The 18,579-nt window shown below is 49.3% G+C and overlaps 1 protein-coding gene across 1 annotated transcript in view; it reads left to right on the forward strand.

Moving 5' to 3' along the window:
- LOC121002633 overlaps positions 1-18,160 on the forward strand; it is a 69,741-nt gene extending 51,581 nt beyond the window's left edge. The window contains exons 9-16 of the mRNA XM_040434072.1: positions 65-606; positions 1,227-1,260; positions 2,389-2,445; positions 2,704-2,736; positions 3,088-3,113; positions 11,802-12,017; positions 16,806-17,064; positions 17,769-18,160. Of these exons, the coding sequence (XP_040290006.1) occupies positions 65-606; positions 1,227-1,260; positions 2,389-2,445; positions 2,704-2,736; positions 3,088-3,113; positions 11,802-12,017; positions 16,806-17,064; positions 17,769-18,074 (1,473 nt within the window). The 3' untranslated portion in view covers positions 18,075-18,160. The remainder of the gene's footprint in view (positions 1-64; positions 607-1,226; positions 1,261-2,388; positions 2,446-2,703; positions 2,737-3,087; positions 3,114-11,801; positions 12,018-16,805; positions 17,065-17,768) is intronic.
- Positions 18,161-18,579: the final 419 nt, after the last annotated feature.

Below are 18,579 nucleotides of genomic sequence, written 5' to 3' on the forward strand. Positions count from 1 at the left end.
TTTTAGATTGGAGGAAGTCAAGGAGGAGAAAAAGGAGGAGGAGGAGATTAAGATTGAGGAGAAGGAGATGGAGAAGATTAACATCGATGAGGAGGTGGAATATGGTAACATCAAGAAAGAGAATGAGAAGATTAACATCTTGGAGGATATAACCATGGAGGATGAGATAGAGGAGATTAACACTGAGGAGGAGTTGGAGCAGATAAACATCAGGGAGGTCGTGGAAGAGATTAAGGTTGAGGAGGCGGAGGAGATTAAGATCATAAAGGCAGAGGAAGTTAAGATCGAGGAGATGGAGGTGATTAAGATTAAGAAAGTGGAGATTAATATCGTGGAGGTGGAGGAGATTAAGATCAAGGAGGTGGAGGAGATCAAAAATATGGAGAATAAGATCGAGGAGGTAGAGAAGGTTATGGAGGAGATAAACATCGAAAAGCAGGGGAAAGTGGAGGACAATACAATCAAGGAGGTAGAGGAGAAGAACATCAAGGAAGAAGAAGTGCTGGAAGAGATGGTGGAAGTTATCAATACTGAGGAGGAGAATGAAGGCGCGGTGGGGAAAGAGGAAGAAGAAGAAAGTGAGGAGGAAAAATATCAGGCTCTCATGTAAGTACATCAATGTAAAGTTCTGTATATTGAGTTAGGACAGTAATTGAATTGATTAATCAAGAATATGGCAAAGAACCTGTGGAGCAGTTCTCCATAGCAGCTAATCAGGTCACAATTTACATTTTCCAACTGGCTTTCAGAGCTACAATCTGATCTTGCAGCAGTTTGATAAATCTTCCACACTGTGTAGAAGAATTACTGATCCACAACATGCAACATTTATTGTCCTGAACATCACCCCACATTCTACCTATAGGTAAAGCAGCCCAAGGTCAAAAGGTCAGATATAATCTATAATATTTCTATCTCTAGATCTGAATATTAATAGATAAAAGTATTCTTCATCCACAGCTCCACCTTCATATATGAGACGTCCATAGTGGAAAGAACACAGTATAAATCTCCATGCGTTGCAGAGTGCACAGAAAACACACTTCAGGCAACCACAAAACATTTCATACAGTCATCAGGCCTCATACATAAAAATGCGGGAAAATGAACACAGAGATCTGATTGGCTGTTACTATGGAAGTCTCAAATGATGTCATATTGTATCATGTCTATGAATGAGAATATTCCTAACCTGTAAATATAATCTCGTTGTATTTCCCTAACAGGTGGTGGTGGATGGTGAAGGGCTCCGAGCTGCCAGTAAGGTGATTATATCATAGAATAATAGGGCAATATAGGCGTCTGCCTTACAAGGTGATGGATGAGTTGTCCCCCACCATATGTGACATGTATATTTATAGAAAGTACAATTCTCCTGTGTCTTCTAAAGGAAGGTAGAAGGAAAGCTTCTGAATTTAATATCAGTATATTTATCTGAGAGACTCGCTATATTGATGACATTCTCATCATTAAACATTCCAGATGCAAGGGGTTAATTATGTTGTGATGTCATGGATATTAATTATTACTAGTAAATGTCATAATGATCAAAGGGGGCACCAGTCTTGCCACATCTTATATTTGGGGTGTATATTGGGTAGTTCCAGTAACCAGAGCTGTTTTCTATTATAGGATACGAACAGTGAAGAAATTGGAGCCACCCTTTAAGATGGACACTATGTAAGTGTATAAACCGGGCAGGGAGGAACTGGCAATGCTGGAGCCTGGGCAAAGGGGGAGGGGGGTCACAAACTTTTTTACCTTAAAACCAGACCATAGAGCATCACACTGATATCCCTTCTAATCTCCTCCCCTAATAATGGTGAGAACAAAGTCCTGATATAATGTATGTTCTATGTCTAATAGCAAGGAGGAAATAGAACTGGAGGAAGAAGAGGAGGAGAAGAAGGTGGCGGAGGAGGAAAAGGCAGAAGAGGAGGAAGTGAAAGAGGAAAATGCTAGAGAGGAAATGGAAAAGGAAAAGGTGGGAGTAGAGGAAGTAGAGGAGAAAGAGACTGTAGTGGAGGAACAAGCTGAGAACACAGCAAGGTGAGTACAGAGTCTATATATAATGAGCTGATAATATTTCCAGATATAGGTATATATAACTATGTGATCGGAGCCCATACATTGTTGTCAGAGCTGTTTTTTTCATTATAGACCATTGGACATAGAGGTGATGCTGGCCCAACCAACTGAGGAGACCACCCAGTAAGTTTATAGAATAAGTAAGACTGAATTTTAGTGGTCACATACTTTCCTGCTTTGAGCTCTGCCTCATTTAGTGTCCACAGGACATGACACAGGACAGTCTCCGTGTACAGAACTGTATAGACTGATCCTGTCATCACATGGAGCTGATCTTATCTACTTTAATCTTTCCTTTAGGACAAGACGCGGTTGGTGGACACCAAATTGCCTGAGAAGACAAAACAAGAGCAGCAGGTAAGTAATAATTTACCTTCAGTCTACCTGTAACTGCCACTTGAAGGAGCTCACTGCATAGGGGCTTACACAGTGAACTCTATGATACATCAGCATGCAATGAGCTCCCCCTATTGGCCACAGAAATAATTGATTTAATGCATTAAACGTTCATGAACTAGGGAGGGGGAAAGATTGTTTTGGGGGCACTAGGACCCCAACTGTGTTTGCCCATGCAGGGATTTTTTTTTTTAAATCTATTCTTACTTTTCCAAGCAGCATCAGAAAGAGCAGCAGGAACAGACTAACAAGGTAAGTACACACATTTACATAATCCCCTCTACCTATGAGGCCAAATGCAGAAAATATTTGAGGGTCCCCCCATCAGCATCCTCTCTATCATCCCGAGCAGATAGGCATCACAGAGGGCCCCTCTCGCTATAGAGGACATTTCCTACCCTCTGGTGATCACTTGACTTTCCCAGAAGAGTTCCCTAAATGTTTCCTCCAGTGATACCAGCTGATTGTGGGGGGACTCAGCAGCAGGACTCACCGTAATCAGCTCGTATCTCTAGGACCTACTACCCCTCTCTTCATCAGTCCCCACTGTCACCACTTGACCTGTCCACTCTCATGACCCCCCTCCGGTCTTATCTCTTGCAGATGCCTCAGGTTCTTCTGCTGCTGCAGTTATGATGACACCGGCGAATAAGAGAAATATGAGAAGTCTGGTCCTCATAGCGTCCTCAGCAACACCATGAACTTCACCTGAAGATCTCAGCAAAGAGGTTAAGAATATGAAGATGGTGCTGGGTCCTGCACTGGAGGAAACTGCTGACATCAGAGGAAATCCCTTCAATAGAGGCGGCTGGTGGGCAGGCAGAGGACACACCAACCATGTTTTCCCTGCATCTCTGTGTACAGACATTATCTGATGGCTGCCCTGAGTCCCCTTTATATGGGGACATACATCCTGCTGCCCGGACATAGATATAAGAAGAAATACATGTAATAAAAGATAGAATATAGAAATCTAATAAACTGAGAAAAACATAAATAAAAAATAAAGGATAAAAAGTATAACAGTCCGTTATCTCTCGTGTAGAAAGAAGGAGAAATGGTTTGGTGAAATACATAACTCCTGGTTACAGGCCCGAGGTGCGCTTGTCTTATCCCCTTGTACGGAGACACCACAGGCCTAATTCATGGCTGAACATCTTCTGGACTCTTTTATATATATTGAATTAGTCCCTGTGTGGTCCATTTGGAGAGTGCTCAGCCTCTCTATATATTTCATATTTTCCTTTTGACTGGGTGAGTCATTAGGCTTAGTAGCACCCACTCATAGCTACAGGCGTCAGTGAGCCACCATATTCTTTATATATCTTTTATTTGTGGTCAAGGCTCCGGGGGGAGTGTTGGAAAGAGGGTGGAGAACTGGACACGGTAGGACCTAACTTGGCTAGTGGTGTGCCTTTAGCCACGTGACGCGGGTAGCCAAAAAAGGGGGCTAACCCAGGGAGTCTGAGCTGAAGTGAGACTGGAAAAGAGGGTGGGTCGGGTGGGGCACCGCGCGATGCCAACACCTGTGGGAGGGCGTGCGGCCGGCTAAATACCCTATGCCCCTCCCACAAATGCAGGCTGGAAATCCAGCCTGCTATACTTGTGGTCAAGGCTCCGGGGGGAGTGTTGGAAAGAGGGTGGAGAACTGGACACGGTAGGACCTAACTTGGCTGGTGTGCCTTTAGCCACGTGACGCGGGTAGCCAAAAAAGGGGGCAAAACATGGATTTTATTAATTGAGTATTACAAAACCAAACTGGAAAAAGCTTGTCCGGAAATGGAGGCAGCGTGGAACCCCACACCCGAAGCTATGGAACGAATGGCCTGATGAACTGCGCGGATGTCAGTGAAAGCACGGGAAATGGCAGTAGGGGGCTGTCGGGAGTTCTCTCATGGAGAGTGGAGAGCAGCTGATTGAACACTGACACTGGGCACCAAGGATTGAACGAATTGAAGTACTCAATCTGTACCGGTGGACCGACTTGGGAGGTTTTGGAGGAAAGTAGAGAGAAGGTGAAGTGGTCTAAACTACGGTGGAGCTGACTGATTGCTGGCCCTGGATTCTGGGCTGAGGTGCAGCAGAATTCCCCAGGCCTGAGAAACCCATAGAAGCTGAGGTAGAGAGCAGCTTTGAGGATCAAACTTCTGAAAGGGCCAAAGGGACTACCATCTAGGGCGGCAGAAATTTTTTGGAATAATTCCCCTGTAACTGGTTGTCTGGTGGGAGTGGAAGGAGAAGAGAGCTTCTGAATGCCTCTCAAGACCGCCTTGACCGCCTGGGAGGAAAAGAAAGAGGTATGACTGGGATGACTGATCATGTGGTGGTGCTGGATGCCCGCTAAATAAAGTCTGATGGTGTTGTGGGACAACCGGAGCTCCTTGTGGCAGTACGCCAGGAAGGCCAGGATGAAGGAGACTCTGTCTCTGTCCCCCCTGGGGTGAAGGTGGGCAAACCGCCTGAAGGTGTTCCACCCCGTTAAATAGTTCCGGGCAGAATTAGCCGAGAGTGACTTGCGGATGAGACTGTGGGCTGCGGAAATGTACTCCTCTAGTCCATGATCAGGGCTTCGAACCCCGGAGGGTTGATCCCGACTCTCCGTGCTCCCGGCATGACCTGAAAAAACAAATTAAAGTTTAAACGGGACAGAGCATCGGCTGCGGTATTTTTCTTGCCCTCTATGTGCCTGCAGATGACACGGAAGTTGTTTTGAAGAGACAGCCAGGTGAGCTTGCGAACCAGACGCATGACCTTGGGGGAGCTGGACCTACCCCTAGTGAGGATGTCAACAACTGCCTGGTTGTCAGTCATGAAGCACACTGGCCTGTTACTCCACAACTGCTCCCAGACAAGAGCGGCTGCGACGATGGGGTAAACCTCGAGCAGGGGGGAGGACCTGGCAGCCTCCTGGTCTGAGGAGACCTGCGCGGGCCAAGGACCCGCAAACCATTGGTCCCCGCAGATGGCCCCGAAACCGAGGGAAGCAGCAGCATCGGAGAACACCAAGGGGGAGGCCTCGTTCCACTGAGGAACGAAGAGGGAGATGCCATTCCAGCTGGACAAAAACAGTGACCACATGGCCAGATCCGCCAGCGCATCGCGTCTGAGGTGGATGAGGGCATGCTGATCTGAGGCTGTTGGGAGGAGTCTGAGCAGGCCGGCGGTGAAAGACCTGCCTTGAGGCATGATCCTGGCGGCAAAGTTGAAGGACCCCAATAAAGACTGGAGTTCCAACTTTGACACTGTGCGGGTGCCCACGAGCCTGGCCACAGAGTCCTTTAACCTGCTTAATTTGTCCAGGGGGAGGCTGGCCTCCATTCTGATTGTGTCCAGGGTGATGCCCAGAAAGGTGATTACCCTGGAGGGGCCCTCGACCTTTGCTGAAGCCACTGGAACGTTCAGGCGGCTGAACAGGCTGAGGAGGCTGTCCAACCTATCCGGGGTGTGTTCGGCCTGCTCGATGAGCAAGAAGTCGTCCAGATAATAGATAACCCTCGGACAGTAGGCATGGTTGACCAAGAGCCAATGAAGTGCTTGGGCGAACTGGTCAAAGAGCCAGGGACTGCTCTTTGACCCGAACGTCAAGCGGGTGGCAAAATAATATTTTTCCCTCCATTTGATGCCGTAGAACTTTCACAGGTGAGGCAGGATAGGCAGCAACTTGAAGGCATCAGCAATGTCCGCTTTTGACAACCAAGCTCCTGCCCCGACCTGTAAAATGAGCTCCACGGCCTCGTCCAGGGACGAGTACTGCATGGAGAACTCGTCCGACGAGACCAGGGAATTTAGGCTGGGGGTGCTGGATGCATGAGGAGCAGACAGGTCATAGATCAATCTTTTTTTATTAGAGGATTTTTTGGTCACCAGACCTATGGGGCTGACCCGGCACAGAGGGAAAGGGGATTTGGCAAAAGGACCGATCATGAAGCCCTTCTGCAACTCCGCCTCCAGCAGAGCGTCCACCGCCCCGGGATCCGCCAGAGAAGAGAGAAGGTTGGGGCATTCATGAGTGACCTGCGGAAGGGTGACTAGCCCTGTATGGAAACCCTCCGAAAAACCCTGTTTGAGAAACAGGACAAAACTGGGGTCATGATGTTGTTGGAGGAGGGAGAGTAACAGGTCAACGTTGACCCCGCCTAGTCAGGAGCGTTTGGCCGTGCGTTGGTAACAGGAGGACTGAGGATGGGCCCTAAAGCAGATGGAGCAGATGTGCAAAGCTTTGCACTTATCATAACTGCAGAAACCCAGGTTGAAGTTATTACAAATCTGATTCTTTCCTAAGAAAGTGATGGGACGACCGAGTGTGTCCGTGGCGGGGTTGGGTTTCTGCGCCCCGGCGCTGAACATTGGCCTGGCAGGGGATGGGTTGGCGACATGGGGGCACCAATCAGACGAATGGAGGACTGATAGGCAACCGGCACAGGCTGGGGATTTTTGCCCGGCGAAATGCCTGCAAAAAATCTCCATGTCCAAAACCTCCCAGTTGGTAACATGCTGGTGCTGGAGGAATGCCGCTGCAGCTTTGGCAGAGAAGGACCGGTGATACTCATAAAAGGGGGAACTGCCATTTTTGTATCCCAGCTTGGTGACCTTGTACATGTATGTATCCAATTCTACCCTGCGGTGGGGATGGATGGAGCACACTATGTCCCGGTACAGGCTGAAGGTCAGCATAAATTCGGGGATGGACAGCTTCTTGTTGAGGCGGACGTCTTTAGACCTCAGCACCACTGACATATCACCGCAGGCGATTGTCCGGTTTTCGACCGTATCATGGGTAGAGATTAGGATGGCGGCCAAATTGATGTCTTTTCCTGCCAGGATATCCCGCCTGATGTTCTCTGATACGAAGAACGCGGGGGCGATGTCAGGAGAGGCCAGACTTGTACCTGGGACGTTGGCATGGGAAGTTGAAGGAACAGCTTCGGGCTCTGCCGGAGGAGGAGGCGTAGAAATCTTGCTCTCGACGGCCTGGAGCCTGGAGTCGATGTGTGACATTGAAGACGCTAGATTGTTAATGGTCGCATGGAGTTGAGTCAGGGAGAGCTGAATGGTCGACATGGAGACCATGTCTTCGGAGGCTCCGGGTGGTTCGGGAGTCCTGGGAGATTCAGGAAAGAGCAGACGATATAGCTCTGCCTTTCGTGCAGATGCCGAGTGGCGGATCCCTTTCTTTTTAAGTTCGGCGATCATCCTGGGGATGGTCCAGTGTCTGTAAGACGCGCGGCTGGCTGCCTCGGAGACCGCTGACTCTGGGATGGACATTGAGTCCTCAATGTCCGAAACGTGAGACATGATGCAAGAAGAAGGCCGGACCCTGTGGGGAAGATCTGACGTGAATTGAGTGGCCTGAGCGTATAAGGTAGTGACGAAACATGACCTGGCGTGAACAAGTGACTTGAAAAACGCCGGGCCCTGAACAAGACCGAGAGCCGAGACGTGTCTGGAAACGAGGCCCCAACTGGCTGCCAGCGTGGAATTTTACCAATGTGGCAGGCAGTGAGGTGACATGACCCGTGCGTGATGGCAACGGCGAGCAACAGGCCCCGAGCGTGACAGATAAGGAAGCCTGAACTGACCGTGATAGGTACACCTATGGGGTAGGAGAAAGATGCAACAGGACAGTAGGAGAGGAATGCGACGTGAAGTGGGTAGCAGACAAAAAGAAAGATTTGAAAAAGATGAACGAACAACCAGGTCTGACAAGACGGGACACGAAACCAAACGTAACAGGAGGGAGGACATGATGAAGACTGAAACAGCAAGAGGACATGACGAGGACCTGAACGTATCAGGCAGAAAAACATGAAGAAAAAAACCTGAACGTATCAGGCAGACAGACACGAAGACAGAACCTGAATGTATCAGGCCGAAGGCACAAAGAACATCCTGAACGTATCAGGCAGGAGGACATGAAGCAAAACCTGAACGTATCAGGCAGAAGGACATGAAGGAAATCTTGAACGGATCAGGTGGAAGGACATGACGAAAACAACCCCCGGTCGTATCCGGCAACCAGACCTGAAAAGAAACCTGAACGTATCAGGTGATCGGACATGAAGCGAGCCTGAACGTATCAGGCGACAGAACCCGAAAAGGAACCTGAACGTATCAGGCGACAGGACCCGAAAGGGAACCTGAACGCATCAGGCGACAGGACACGGAGAGAACCATATTAGTGCAAAACAGGAAAAGAAGACCACCTGGACGTACCTGGAAGGAGAAAACATGACGGGCCAGGTAAATAGAATACAGAACATATCAGAGCGGACAGAAAGATATATATATTTTTTTTTTTCCTGGGGACGCTAAAAACACAGGACGGGCTGCTAGTTGCTTAAAATAAACATCCTGCAGACAAACGGCTGTCATTCCTGGACCAGTGACGGGGCCCGCTCTGCCCCACAGACTGTGTGGGATGTGACACCAACCACCTTACTGTGCGTGAGAGGGACCCCTGACAGCATGCCAAGGTTTGTCCAGCATGCCCGCTTTTAAAACAAGGCAGGCCATCGTTTTGGCGGAAAGAGCCGGGGAATTTCCAGCAAGGGAACGGGCGTCTCAGGATTAAAAAATGGGGCCGACTATGGCGCTGTGCCCACCCAGGGGGTAAGAAACCATCCACAGGGGACACGCCGCCTCGCCGCGTCCCCGTCTGCCGCTCCCCCAGGCACTGATAATGGTGATGCAGTCAGCCAGAGGGGGGAGGAGGAGACGTGCGGCGCCCCCTGCAATGCGACGGCTGGGAGAAGCGGCGTGCTGCGGGGGAGACTACACATAGGGAACGTATGTCAAGCCATGACTCGGGCCGCGCATGCGGGAAGTCGCGCACCAGTGCTGCCTGAAAACCCGCACCAACATCTGCTGCTGCACCGCTCCCCCCGCCGGCCACGCCAGGAACCCGCGCTCCCACCGACCGAGCGCTATGGCCGCGGCCGAACGGGAGTCAGATGGCGCGGCCCAGTGCGCGTGGACAAGCGCAGTAGAGGAGACGCGCCGGTGGGGGAAGCGGAGCCGGCGGTGGGCGCCCGGAGATGCAGTGCGGCGACGAAGCAGCACAGGGTAGCTTACCACCAAAGACCGCCGCACAGGAGAAGCGTACCGCCGCGGCCTCTGCTCGTCGATCTAGCCGGAACCGGAAGTCGCACTCGGATGACGTAACCGTGATACGAGGTGCACCGCGCGATGCCGACACCTGTGGGAGGGCGTGCGGCCGGCTAAATACCCTATGCCCCTCCCACAAATGCAGGCTGGAAATCGAGCCTGCTATACATATAGTCTCATTGTCAGATGCAGATATCATAAATTAAATTCTATTGTTGGGGCAATAAGACGGGTAAATTATTAGCGGCCCTTACTAAATCTAGTCAACTTTATAAACCAGTCACCCAGTTGCAGAACCCTCTGACTGGCACAGTTACTGCTAATCCTGTATAAATTGCTTAAATATTCAGTGATTACTATGAAGACCTCTACAGGGCAGTCCCTCCTCTCCTCCCCATTATTAAAGTGGTTATCCAGCTTTAAACCTTTTAACAGATGCTTTCAGAGTGTCCAGACCTCAGGTGGTGTTCATACTTATCTGGTCTCCACCACTGGGTTCCGTCTCCATCGCTCCACATCCACCTCCGCAGGTCCGGGGTCTTTGAGAATCAGCATCCTGTTGACGAGGTGGCACTTGACCGCTGCAGCAAATTACTGTTGTTTCCCAGAGACCCTGGACCTACATAGGCAGTCATGGAGCAACTAAGCCGTAACGCAGGTACCAAGTAAGTATGACCACCCTACTGTTCCAGCTACTCTAATGGGATTCTGCTCTCATGGAGGAGAAGGTTCGGCGGGCCATTTTTGTGGCATTGAATGGTAAAACACTGAGTCCAGATGGTCTTTCGGCAGAGTATTACAAAACATCCCATCCTCTGACAATACCTGTCCTAACTGGACTATTTAACTCGGTTTTTACTTATGTAACTCCTATTCACTGTGTTACTGACTCCTGGACAGATCTCCATGAACCTGGTAGAGATCCCCTGAAGACTCAGTCTTTTTGACCGATTTCATTGCTTGACCACGATTACAAATTCTAGTGAAAACATTGGCGAATCGTTTCCAAATAATACTCCCCGGCTTTCTTTGCAATGCTCAGACAGACCTCATTTAGAACAGAAGCAGCACTGCAACTCATAGACTGGACGTTGCGTCCACAGTACCGGAGCATAACCCAGCGTAACCACCTACGGGTCTTGATGCTGAGAAGACCTTTAGCAATGCAGTGTGGCCTTTTCTTTATGAGTTGTTAGATGAGGGGAGGTTTTGTCTTATTGGTTAAACAATACTTTCAGTTCCTTCACATTAATGCCGCTGCCTGTGTGACTGATAGTGGGTATAACACATCGGCAACTGATCTTTTCCAATGGACTAAGCATCAATGCCCCCTTTCAGCCCCCCTCTCATATTTATTCTTCCATTGACCCTCTCTTACATCCTATGATGTGTACTATCTTTCAGGGAGTCAGAGTGTGTCCTAGGGAGTTGCAGGTGGCAGCATTGCCTCCCTGTAAATGAAGTAGGTATAGCCACTGTGGGGTCAGTCATTCAGATGAGGAGCTGTCTGTGTAATACTGGAGCACGTTGCGTCCACAATCGTGAGAGCTGGAGGTTCCAACCTGACCATAAAGGGGGATCCTAGGCCTGGGACCCCCCCATGCCCATATGGAGGGGTATTTTTTGTGACGACCCCTAGAAGTTATTTAACCTTTGGCATTAATGACCTGTGTACAGCTGTTATGTTGGGTAATAGATTTACTTTTATTCCTCCTTACAATGCAGAGTTAAAGGGGTATTCACATCTGAGACATTGGGGGCATATTGCTAGGATATCCCCTATTGTCTTATAGGTTTGGGTCCCACCGCTGGGACCCGCGCCTATATGGAGAACAGAGCGAGCAAAGTGGTGGCTTGAGGACTTTGGTTCGGCCACATCCAAGCGCGCTCCCCATAGAAGTGAATGGGAGCGCACAGTGTATGACCGCCCACCCGTCCCATTCACTTCTATGGGCCTGACGGAAATTTCTGCGCCAGTGCTTTATTCTCGTGGCCCCATAGAAATGAATGGACGGCGGCTGCGCATGCGCAGTGCACCCTCCACCACTTTTGGGGCTACTTTTAGGAGATAGGTGCGGGTGTCACACCCATCAGACAATAGGGGTATATCCTAGCGATATGCGCCCAGTGTCTCAGATGAGACGACCCCTTTGACTTGCATTTCCTGGCAGATTGCGCTGGTCTGTCTGACATTGATGCTGCTTAGTTTCCAGTTTAGGACAGAGCCCATCCAGTCTATTAATTTCCCACACGGTGAGCAGACTCTGCTATGCCCTGACTTCATCTAGTTATGTTGACTTCTCTGTGTCTCTGCAGCTTGAAGATCTGTCCGCAGAGGCATATCAGAACCGCCACAGTGCATACGAGGATCTGGAGCGCTCCCGCTGGGATTCCTGGACTTCAGCTGCTCCGCAGAGGCGAGGAAGCAGGTACGTAAATTTAATTTTACAGAGCAGAACACACAAGCAGACAGGACTGTGATTTCCAGGTCACCTCGGTGTAGATGACACACTTAGGAGCTGTGTAGTGTACGGGAACTGTAATACCCGTCACTACCAAAGTGTCACTTGGTGTGCTGTCGTCCCTCCTAATTATGGGGAAGTTGTTATATGTCAGTTTTATAAAATGTCATGTAATGCATGTATTTCCCTGTTGCTATGAAACTTGCAAGTACAGGCCGGCTAGGGGTGTCATTCCAGCTCTTAGGCATTAGAGGGAGCTAGGGAGCCCTAGTTTATATAAGGCCAGACAGGGAAGTGCAGGGCAGACGGAGTCTAGTATCTGTAAGCTACAGTTGGAGATTAGACAATGTCTGAGACAAGTCCAGGCCTGAAGCCTGCTGTTCAGGAGAAGATTCCCTCCTGAAATCCCATATGCAGAAGCAGGAATATCTTAGACTAAGAGCCTGAGGAACCATTCAGAAGCTGAGAGAGACAGAGGCAAAGATCAGAAGAGCCAGAGGTACTGAGAAAGACAGAGGAGGTACTTATTTAAGCCATAATCAAGGATATAAAGCCAGACTTAGGTTAATGGGCCTTGGTGAAGAATTGCTACATTCCAGGATCAGACAGAATTAGAGTGCAAGCTCCTGTGCTGCAAGTCCTGTGGTTAACACTCTGTAATTACCCTGCTGTACTGAATTGCCTGCATCGACCGAATTGCAAAATCGACTGTATGCTGAGGAACTGCATTTCCTTTATTGTCTCTGCTTGGAAAACCTACTAAAGTTTGAGTTCTGTTTTAAGACTACGTTTCCTCAATTTATTCCTGCATCCGCAAACGGCGTGCCACCGTTTACTTGGCACTGGCGTCACAAACTATTTCTACCTATACCTGCCCTTGCAGAGAGTCAGCCATACCAGGTTAGTGTACATTGCACTACATCAACCAGAAACACCTACTACACACAACTTGAGTACTCTGCACCTCTCTTTTGGCGTCACGAACAGGATACGCACGCTTTCTAGTGCAAGAAGCGTGAACTTTGTGCCTTATACCGTTGCCCTGTGACCAAAGTGACATTTTCCTGTTTTATTCAAGTGGACTTTGTGGACTGAAAATCGTACCCAAAGTGTACCAAAAACCTCTAAAAAGCGCTGTGCAGTGTTGCGCTACCCAGAGGAAGAAAATCGCCGCATTGGAGTGTGGTTTTGTGGACTTTAAACATTCCTGCTTGCTGTCAGTGAATAGACAGCGTTTGTACCTAAAGATGGCCGCTGAGCTTGCTGAATTTACTGCTGCGTCACCTTCATCCCGAAAAGGCGGGAAAAATTGGCGCCTTTCTGAGGAAAAAGCGGGAAGAAGGTCAAGGGCAGGCGCCACGGCTTATCTGGACATTTGCATGTCTGCCAGCATGGACACCGCCTTCCCTATACTGGAATACCTGGGGGGCGGCCTCCCAGTGCAATGGGAGGAGCTGGCTACTTTAATTGACGCGACCCTATCGCTCTCCTCAGTAGGATCGAGCATGTTGGATTGTGAGCAGAGTGTTGCTGCAGCGTCCGTACCTGAAATTAAAAAGATGACTGACATCGGTGTAGAGCCAGAGGAGGCTCCACCGGCCTACGCTCCGGGACCGGAGCAACCCGCCTGCCGCCCAAGGGAGAAAGAACCCGAGCCCTACTATGGCTCGTGGAGGGACTTTTTCCAACCATCTTTTAAATGGTCCTCCCTGATGGCGGAGATCCGAGAGGCCGCTATCAAGCGGAACACAAAGACTAAAATCGTCTATGAGGAACTAACCAAGACCATACATGAGAAACATACGCACACCCAACCCCGCCTGGAAAGGAGAAAGAGAGTGGTGCTGTCGTTTGACAAACCCCGTGGCTACGGGTTTATTCAGGACTATCTAACTGGCAGAGACCTCTATGTTAATCGAAGGTCTGTCAAAAGAGACTACCTCCCTTCGTACCAGGACAGCCTCCGCGAGGGAGAGGAAGTGGAGTACACCCCTGCCGAGGGCCTGCGAGGCCCTTATGCGACTGCTGTGACCCGTCCCAAGCGAGCACCTGAGGACTGGGAGGCAGAAGAAAGAGAAGACTACTCTGGCTGCGAGCGGGAACCTGAACGCTCTCCAGAGCCGGCCCATCACGCCTTCCAGGAGCGGAGCTCCTTCATTGGGCCGAACGTCTTCTGGCAGCCAACCGTGTTGGAGAAATGGGTGAGCCCCTATCCTTCCCCCGAGCTGCCTCGTCGGGAGAAGACAATATCAGAGCTGGAGCACTTAAAAGGACTTAGTGCTACCTTTCAGAACATCCGGATGGGACGGAGACCAGACGCATCGCCAGAACCTGAAGAGGCCGAGTCCGCGTCATCGGTGACTGTACCTGCGCCGGCGGCGCCAGCAGAGGACAGCGACTCCGACACAGAGAGCATCGGTGAGCAGATCGTCCGGCTGGAGGAGAAGTTGCGGGAGTTGCGCAAGACATACACCGCCAGGATCCAGACACCGCCAAGGAAGGATGAGGTAAGGGTGCCTGTCACCACCCGTAGACCGCCTTCTGTTGCCACCGCTCCGTCAGTGCCCCAGACCGGACCCGCGATTGCCGTAAACTGCTGCACCCAGAGCACCGGACCGCTTGCTGCGGCGGTGCCAAGCGCGTTACACCCTGCAGTGATCATGCCAGGGCCGGCACGGTCCATCAGAGGGTTCACCCCTAGGCCTATGGGGCCAATACCTATTAGGGGCCCCTTTACCCTGCAGCTGCCCCCTGATACAGTCATGTGGGCCCATCCTCCTGTAGAGGACTACTACAGACGGTACTTGCCAGCGGAGTCAAGTGATTACAATATGCCACTGTGATCAGCCTGCTAGGCCTTTGATTTATTTCTTCTGAAGTTTCATGTTAACCCTTCCAGGACAGGAGTCCTACTGTATGTTGCTGGTCCTTTGTTGCGGCTGCCAGTTTGTCCACGGCTCAGTGGTAGGTGTTGACCACTGAAATCACAAAGTCAGCAAGGCCAGGCTTGTTTCCGGGATCTCCTGCCTGCTTTTGTTACCCCACACCAAGTTGTGCCTGTTCCTTTGTTGCACCTTTTACCCTTCACCCCCTTTTCAGGTTGATCAGGGGTTTTACAGCACTTTTCTTGCTGTCCGTTATTGTGCAACTTCATACTAAGGAACCGTGCCCGGAGACAGACTCAAAAAGTACCTGAGCCTCTGAGATTCTTACTCTTTTAAAAGTATTGTGCCCAGGGATGGACTCCACCGCATGAGAGCCTCTGTGATTTGATAAGAAATAGCCTGGGTACGGACTCATGTTTGTTATTTGAGCCTCCAAGAACTTTTATACCGTTTTCTACTGTTTTATCATGGACTTATTCATTGTCATGGACTATCCTGGTTCTAATGTTACGCTGTGCCAGGTCAGCGCCCCCGTTCCATTCATTATCCTGAGAGAAGAGAACGACGCCCCTTGTCACTACACTTCATTTTTGCCAATTGGACCTGATATAAATGTAAATGCAGATGAATTACATGTATGTATGCCTGCATGTCTCTATTTTCTATTTCAGGTAGAGATTCCAGTTGGGCGACCCATGATGGAGTACGAGGTCGTACTCAGCTTAAAGCAGTGGGGTATGTAGTGTACGGGGACTGTAATACCCGTCACTACCAAAGTGTCACTTGGTGTGCTGTCGTCCCTCCTAATTATGGGGAAGTTGTTATATGTCAGTTTTATAAAATGTCATGTAATGCATGTATTTCCCTGTTGCTATGAAACTTGCAAGTACAGGCCGGCTAGGGGTGTCATTCCAGCTCTTAGGCATTAGAGGGAGCTAGGGAGCCCTAGTTTATATAAGGCCAGACAGGGAAGTGCAGGGCAGACGGAGTCTAGTATCTGTAAGCTACAGTTGGAGATTAGACAATGTCTGAGACAAGTCCAGGCCTGAAGCCTGCTGTTCAGGAGAAGATTCCCTCCTGAAATCCCATATGCAGAAGCAGGAATATCTTAGACTAAGAGCCTGAGGAACCATTCAGAAGCTGAGAGAGACAGAGGCAAAGATCAGAAGAGCCAGAGGTACTGAGAAAGACAGAGGAGGTACTTATTTAAGCCATAATCAAGGATATAAAGCCAGACTTAGGTTAATGGGCCTTGGTGAAGAATTGCTACATTCCAGGATCAGACAGAATTAGAGTGCAAGCTCCTGTGCTGCAAGTCCTGTGGTTAACACTCTGTAATTACCCTGCTGTACTGAATTGCCTGCATCGACCGAATTGCAAAATCGACTGTATGCTGAGGAACTGCATTTCCTTTATTGTCTCTGCTTGGAAAACCTACTAAAGTTTGAGTTCTGTTTTAAGACTACGTTTCCTCAATTTATTCCTGCATCCGCAAACGGCGTGCCACCGTTTACTTGGCACTGGCGTCACAAACTATTTCTACCTATACCTGCCCTTGCAGAGAGTCAGCCGTACCAGGTTAGTGTACATTGCACTACATCAACCAGAAACACCTACTACACACAATTTGAGTACTCTGCAGCTGTCCGCATTGCTGATTGAACGTGCGACATATCAAATTAAATTGCCTTGGATGATGTGCAGTGTGTAATGAGCAGCAGGCCTCATGAAGAGGCAGGAACCTTAGTCGGAGCGTCCAGGTGTCCCAGTTGTCTTGCTTGGCAGAAGCTTCAGAGTAGCGGTGAAAAGAACACGACTCTCAATTCTTTGCTTGTGGATATTTGAAACAGGTTATTTTTCTGTTCATTAGATCCTCTAACAAATCTGATGGTCGATGGACGCCACAACCCTCATCCAATAGCCAAGGGTCGTTCCAACAGCCAGCCTCCCCGGACTTTGGTTTCCACAGCCTTAATGAGGTCCCACTAACCCTGTCATCTGCTGCAACAGACAACCAGGAGCCTTACAGCACTGTCCAATGCCTCTCTGTCTACAGCCGCACCAGGGGGCTTTCCTGGAGTGAAGACACCAGATCTTCCACCCCTGAGGTCCCAGATGAAGAAGAACAGGTTTGTTTCATCTTACATGACGATGCTGTATTTGCTTAGTCTGTCTTGTGTTTTAATACTGAAAAAAATTGAAATTTTTATCTATTTTTCTCATTACCATATTCTGACCCTCTTAACTTTTTATAGTTATGTCTATGGAGCTGTGTGAGGGCTCGTTGTTTTTTTTTTCTGGACAATTCTTATTTATACTATTTTGGAGTGTATGATTTTTGGGTCACACTATATTCAATTGTTTATGGGAGGTGAAGTGATTGAAAAAAGGCAAATTGGACATTTTGTACCGACCACCCCCCACAGCATCTGACGGTTTAGATGTCTGCAATCGGCATTAGCGCAGATCGTGGACATTAGCCCCAGCTGTCTGCTGTGTGAAAGCACCATTTTAAACAGACCCGTCATCCACCGTACTTTTACAGTAGATGTTGGGAAGGGGTTAAAATGGGGTTTTCCAGGGCTACAAAATTGATGACCCGTCCTATCAGATTTTTGGGTGTCCTGCTCTTCACACCCCCATCGATCAGATAATTGAAGGGGTCATTGCACTCTAATGAATGCTGCATCCCCATCATTGCTGACCAGGCACAGTACTGTAATGGTCGCTGTGATCATTTTTGCACTTTGTTGGTAAAATGGTAATCTGTGTTACTTACAGGCTATATTCTACACTAATTACCTATAGTAACACTTTCTTCCTCCTTCTGCAGACTGTTGCACCTTGGGAACATCGCTCATTTCCCCTCTCAGACCGAGACCATCGCGTTCTCCAGAGTTCGCCAGTAACTGCACCGAACAGAAACAGGAATAAGCCTGATGTGCTGTGTAACGCAGGGAGCAAGTCTGGCCTCCAGGCTGAGGGCATGGACTCTGGCATGTCAGCAGAAAACCTCGTCGCCACCTCCAAAGATCCCCCTCTACCCAACAGCATTTCAGTTGTTCGATTTCGTGCCCATAGCGGTGAGAAAATCGCAAGCCTGGAATATTTTCCCACTAGGCCGGTGAACAAGAGATGAGAGCGCCTCCTCTTTGTAAGACGTGTACGACCAGAGAATGCAAATCCCATGTACTTTATTTCAGTATCAAGTGCTTGGCTGACTTGCCGGCCCAGGCAGAAAAGTAGGAGCCACCAGTAATTGGTCGGGGGTCCTGGGCTCAGCAGCACACTGAAGTAAAAGGCCTATGATGAGGTTATAGCAGAGAGCAAGGGCCACAGGCTGAACCTCACGCCATTTAACGTAGGCCGTGGGAAAGTCTCCAGATGTGGACAACACCAATATCCTGCAGCTTCATGAGGTGCAAAAGGCAGGGTAGGTACATGGAGCAGGCTGAGGTAGGCAGAGGAGAGGGGGAGGATTTATAGGCATTTCTAAATGGGGGGCAAGAATCGGGTCTAGACCCTTAACCGCCACAAGGAGCGCTCTTCAGCTACAGATGCTAAGATGCTCTTCGGGTGTCAGTTTCCGTCACTAGTTCTTAGTTTCTGTTCTTCATCACTGTGTAACCTTACAGCAGGAGAAG

The sequence above is a fragment of the Bufo bufo genome, chromosome 5 (genome assembly GCF_905171765.1).
Source record: "Bufo bufo chromosome 5, aBufBuf1.1, whole genome shotgun sequence".
NCBI classification, from domain to species: Eukaryota; Metazoa; Chordata; class Amphibia; order Anura; family Bufonidae; genus Bufo; species Bufo bufo.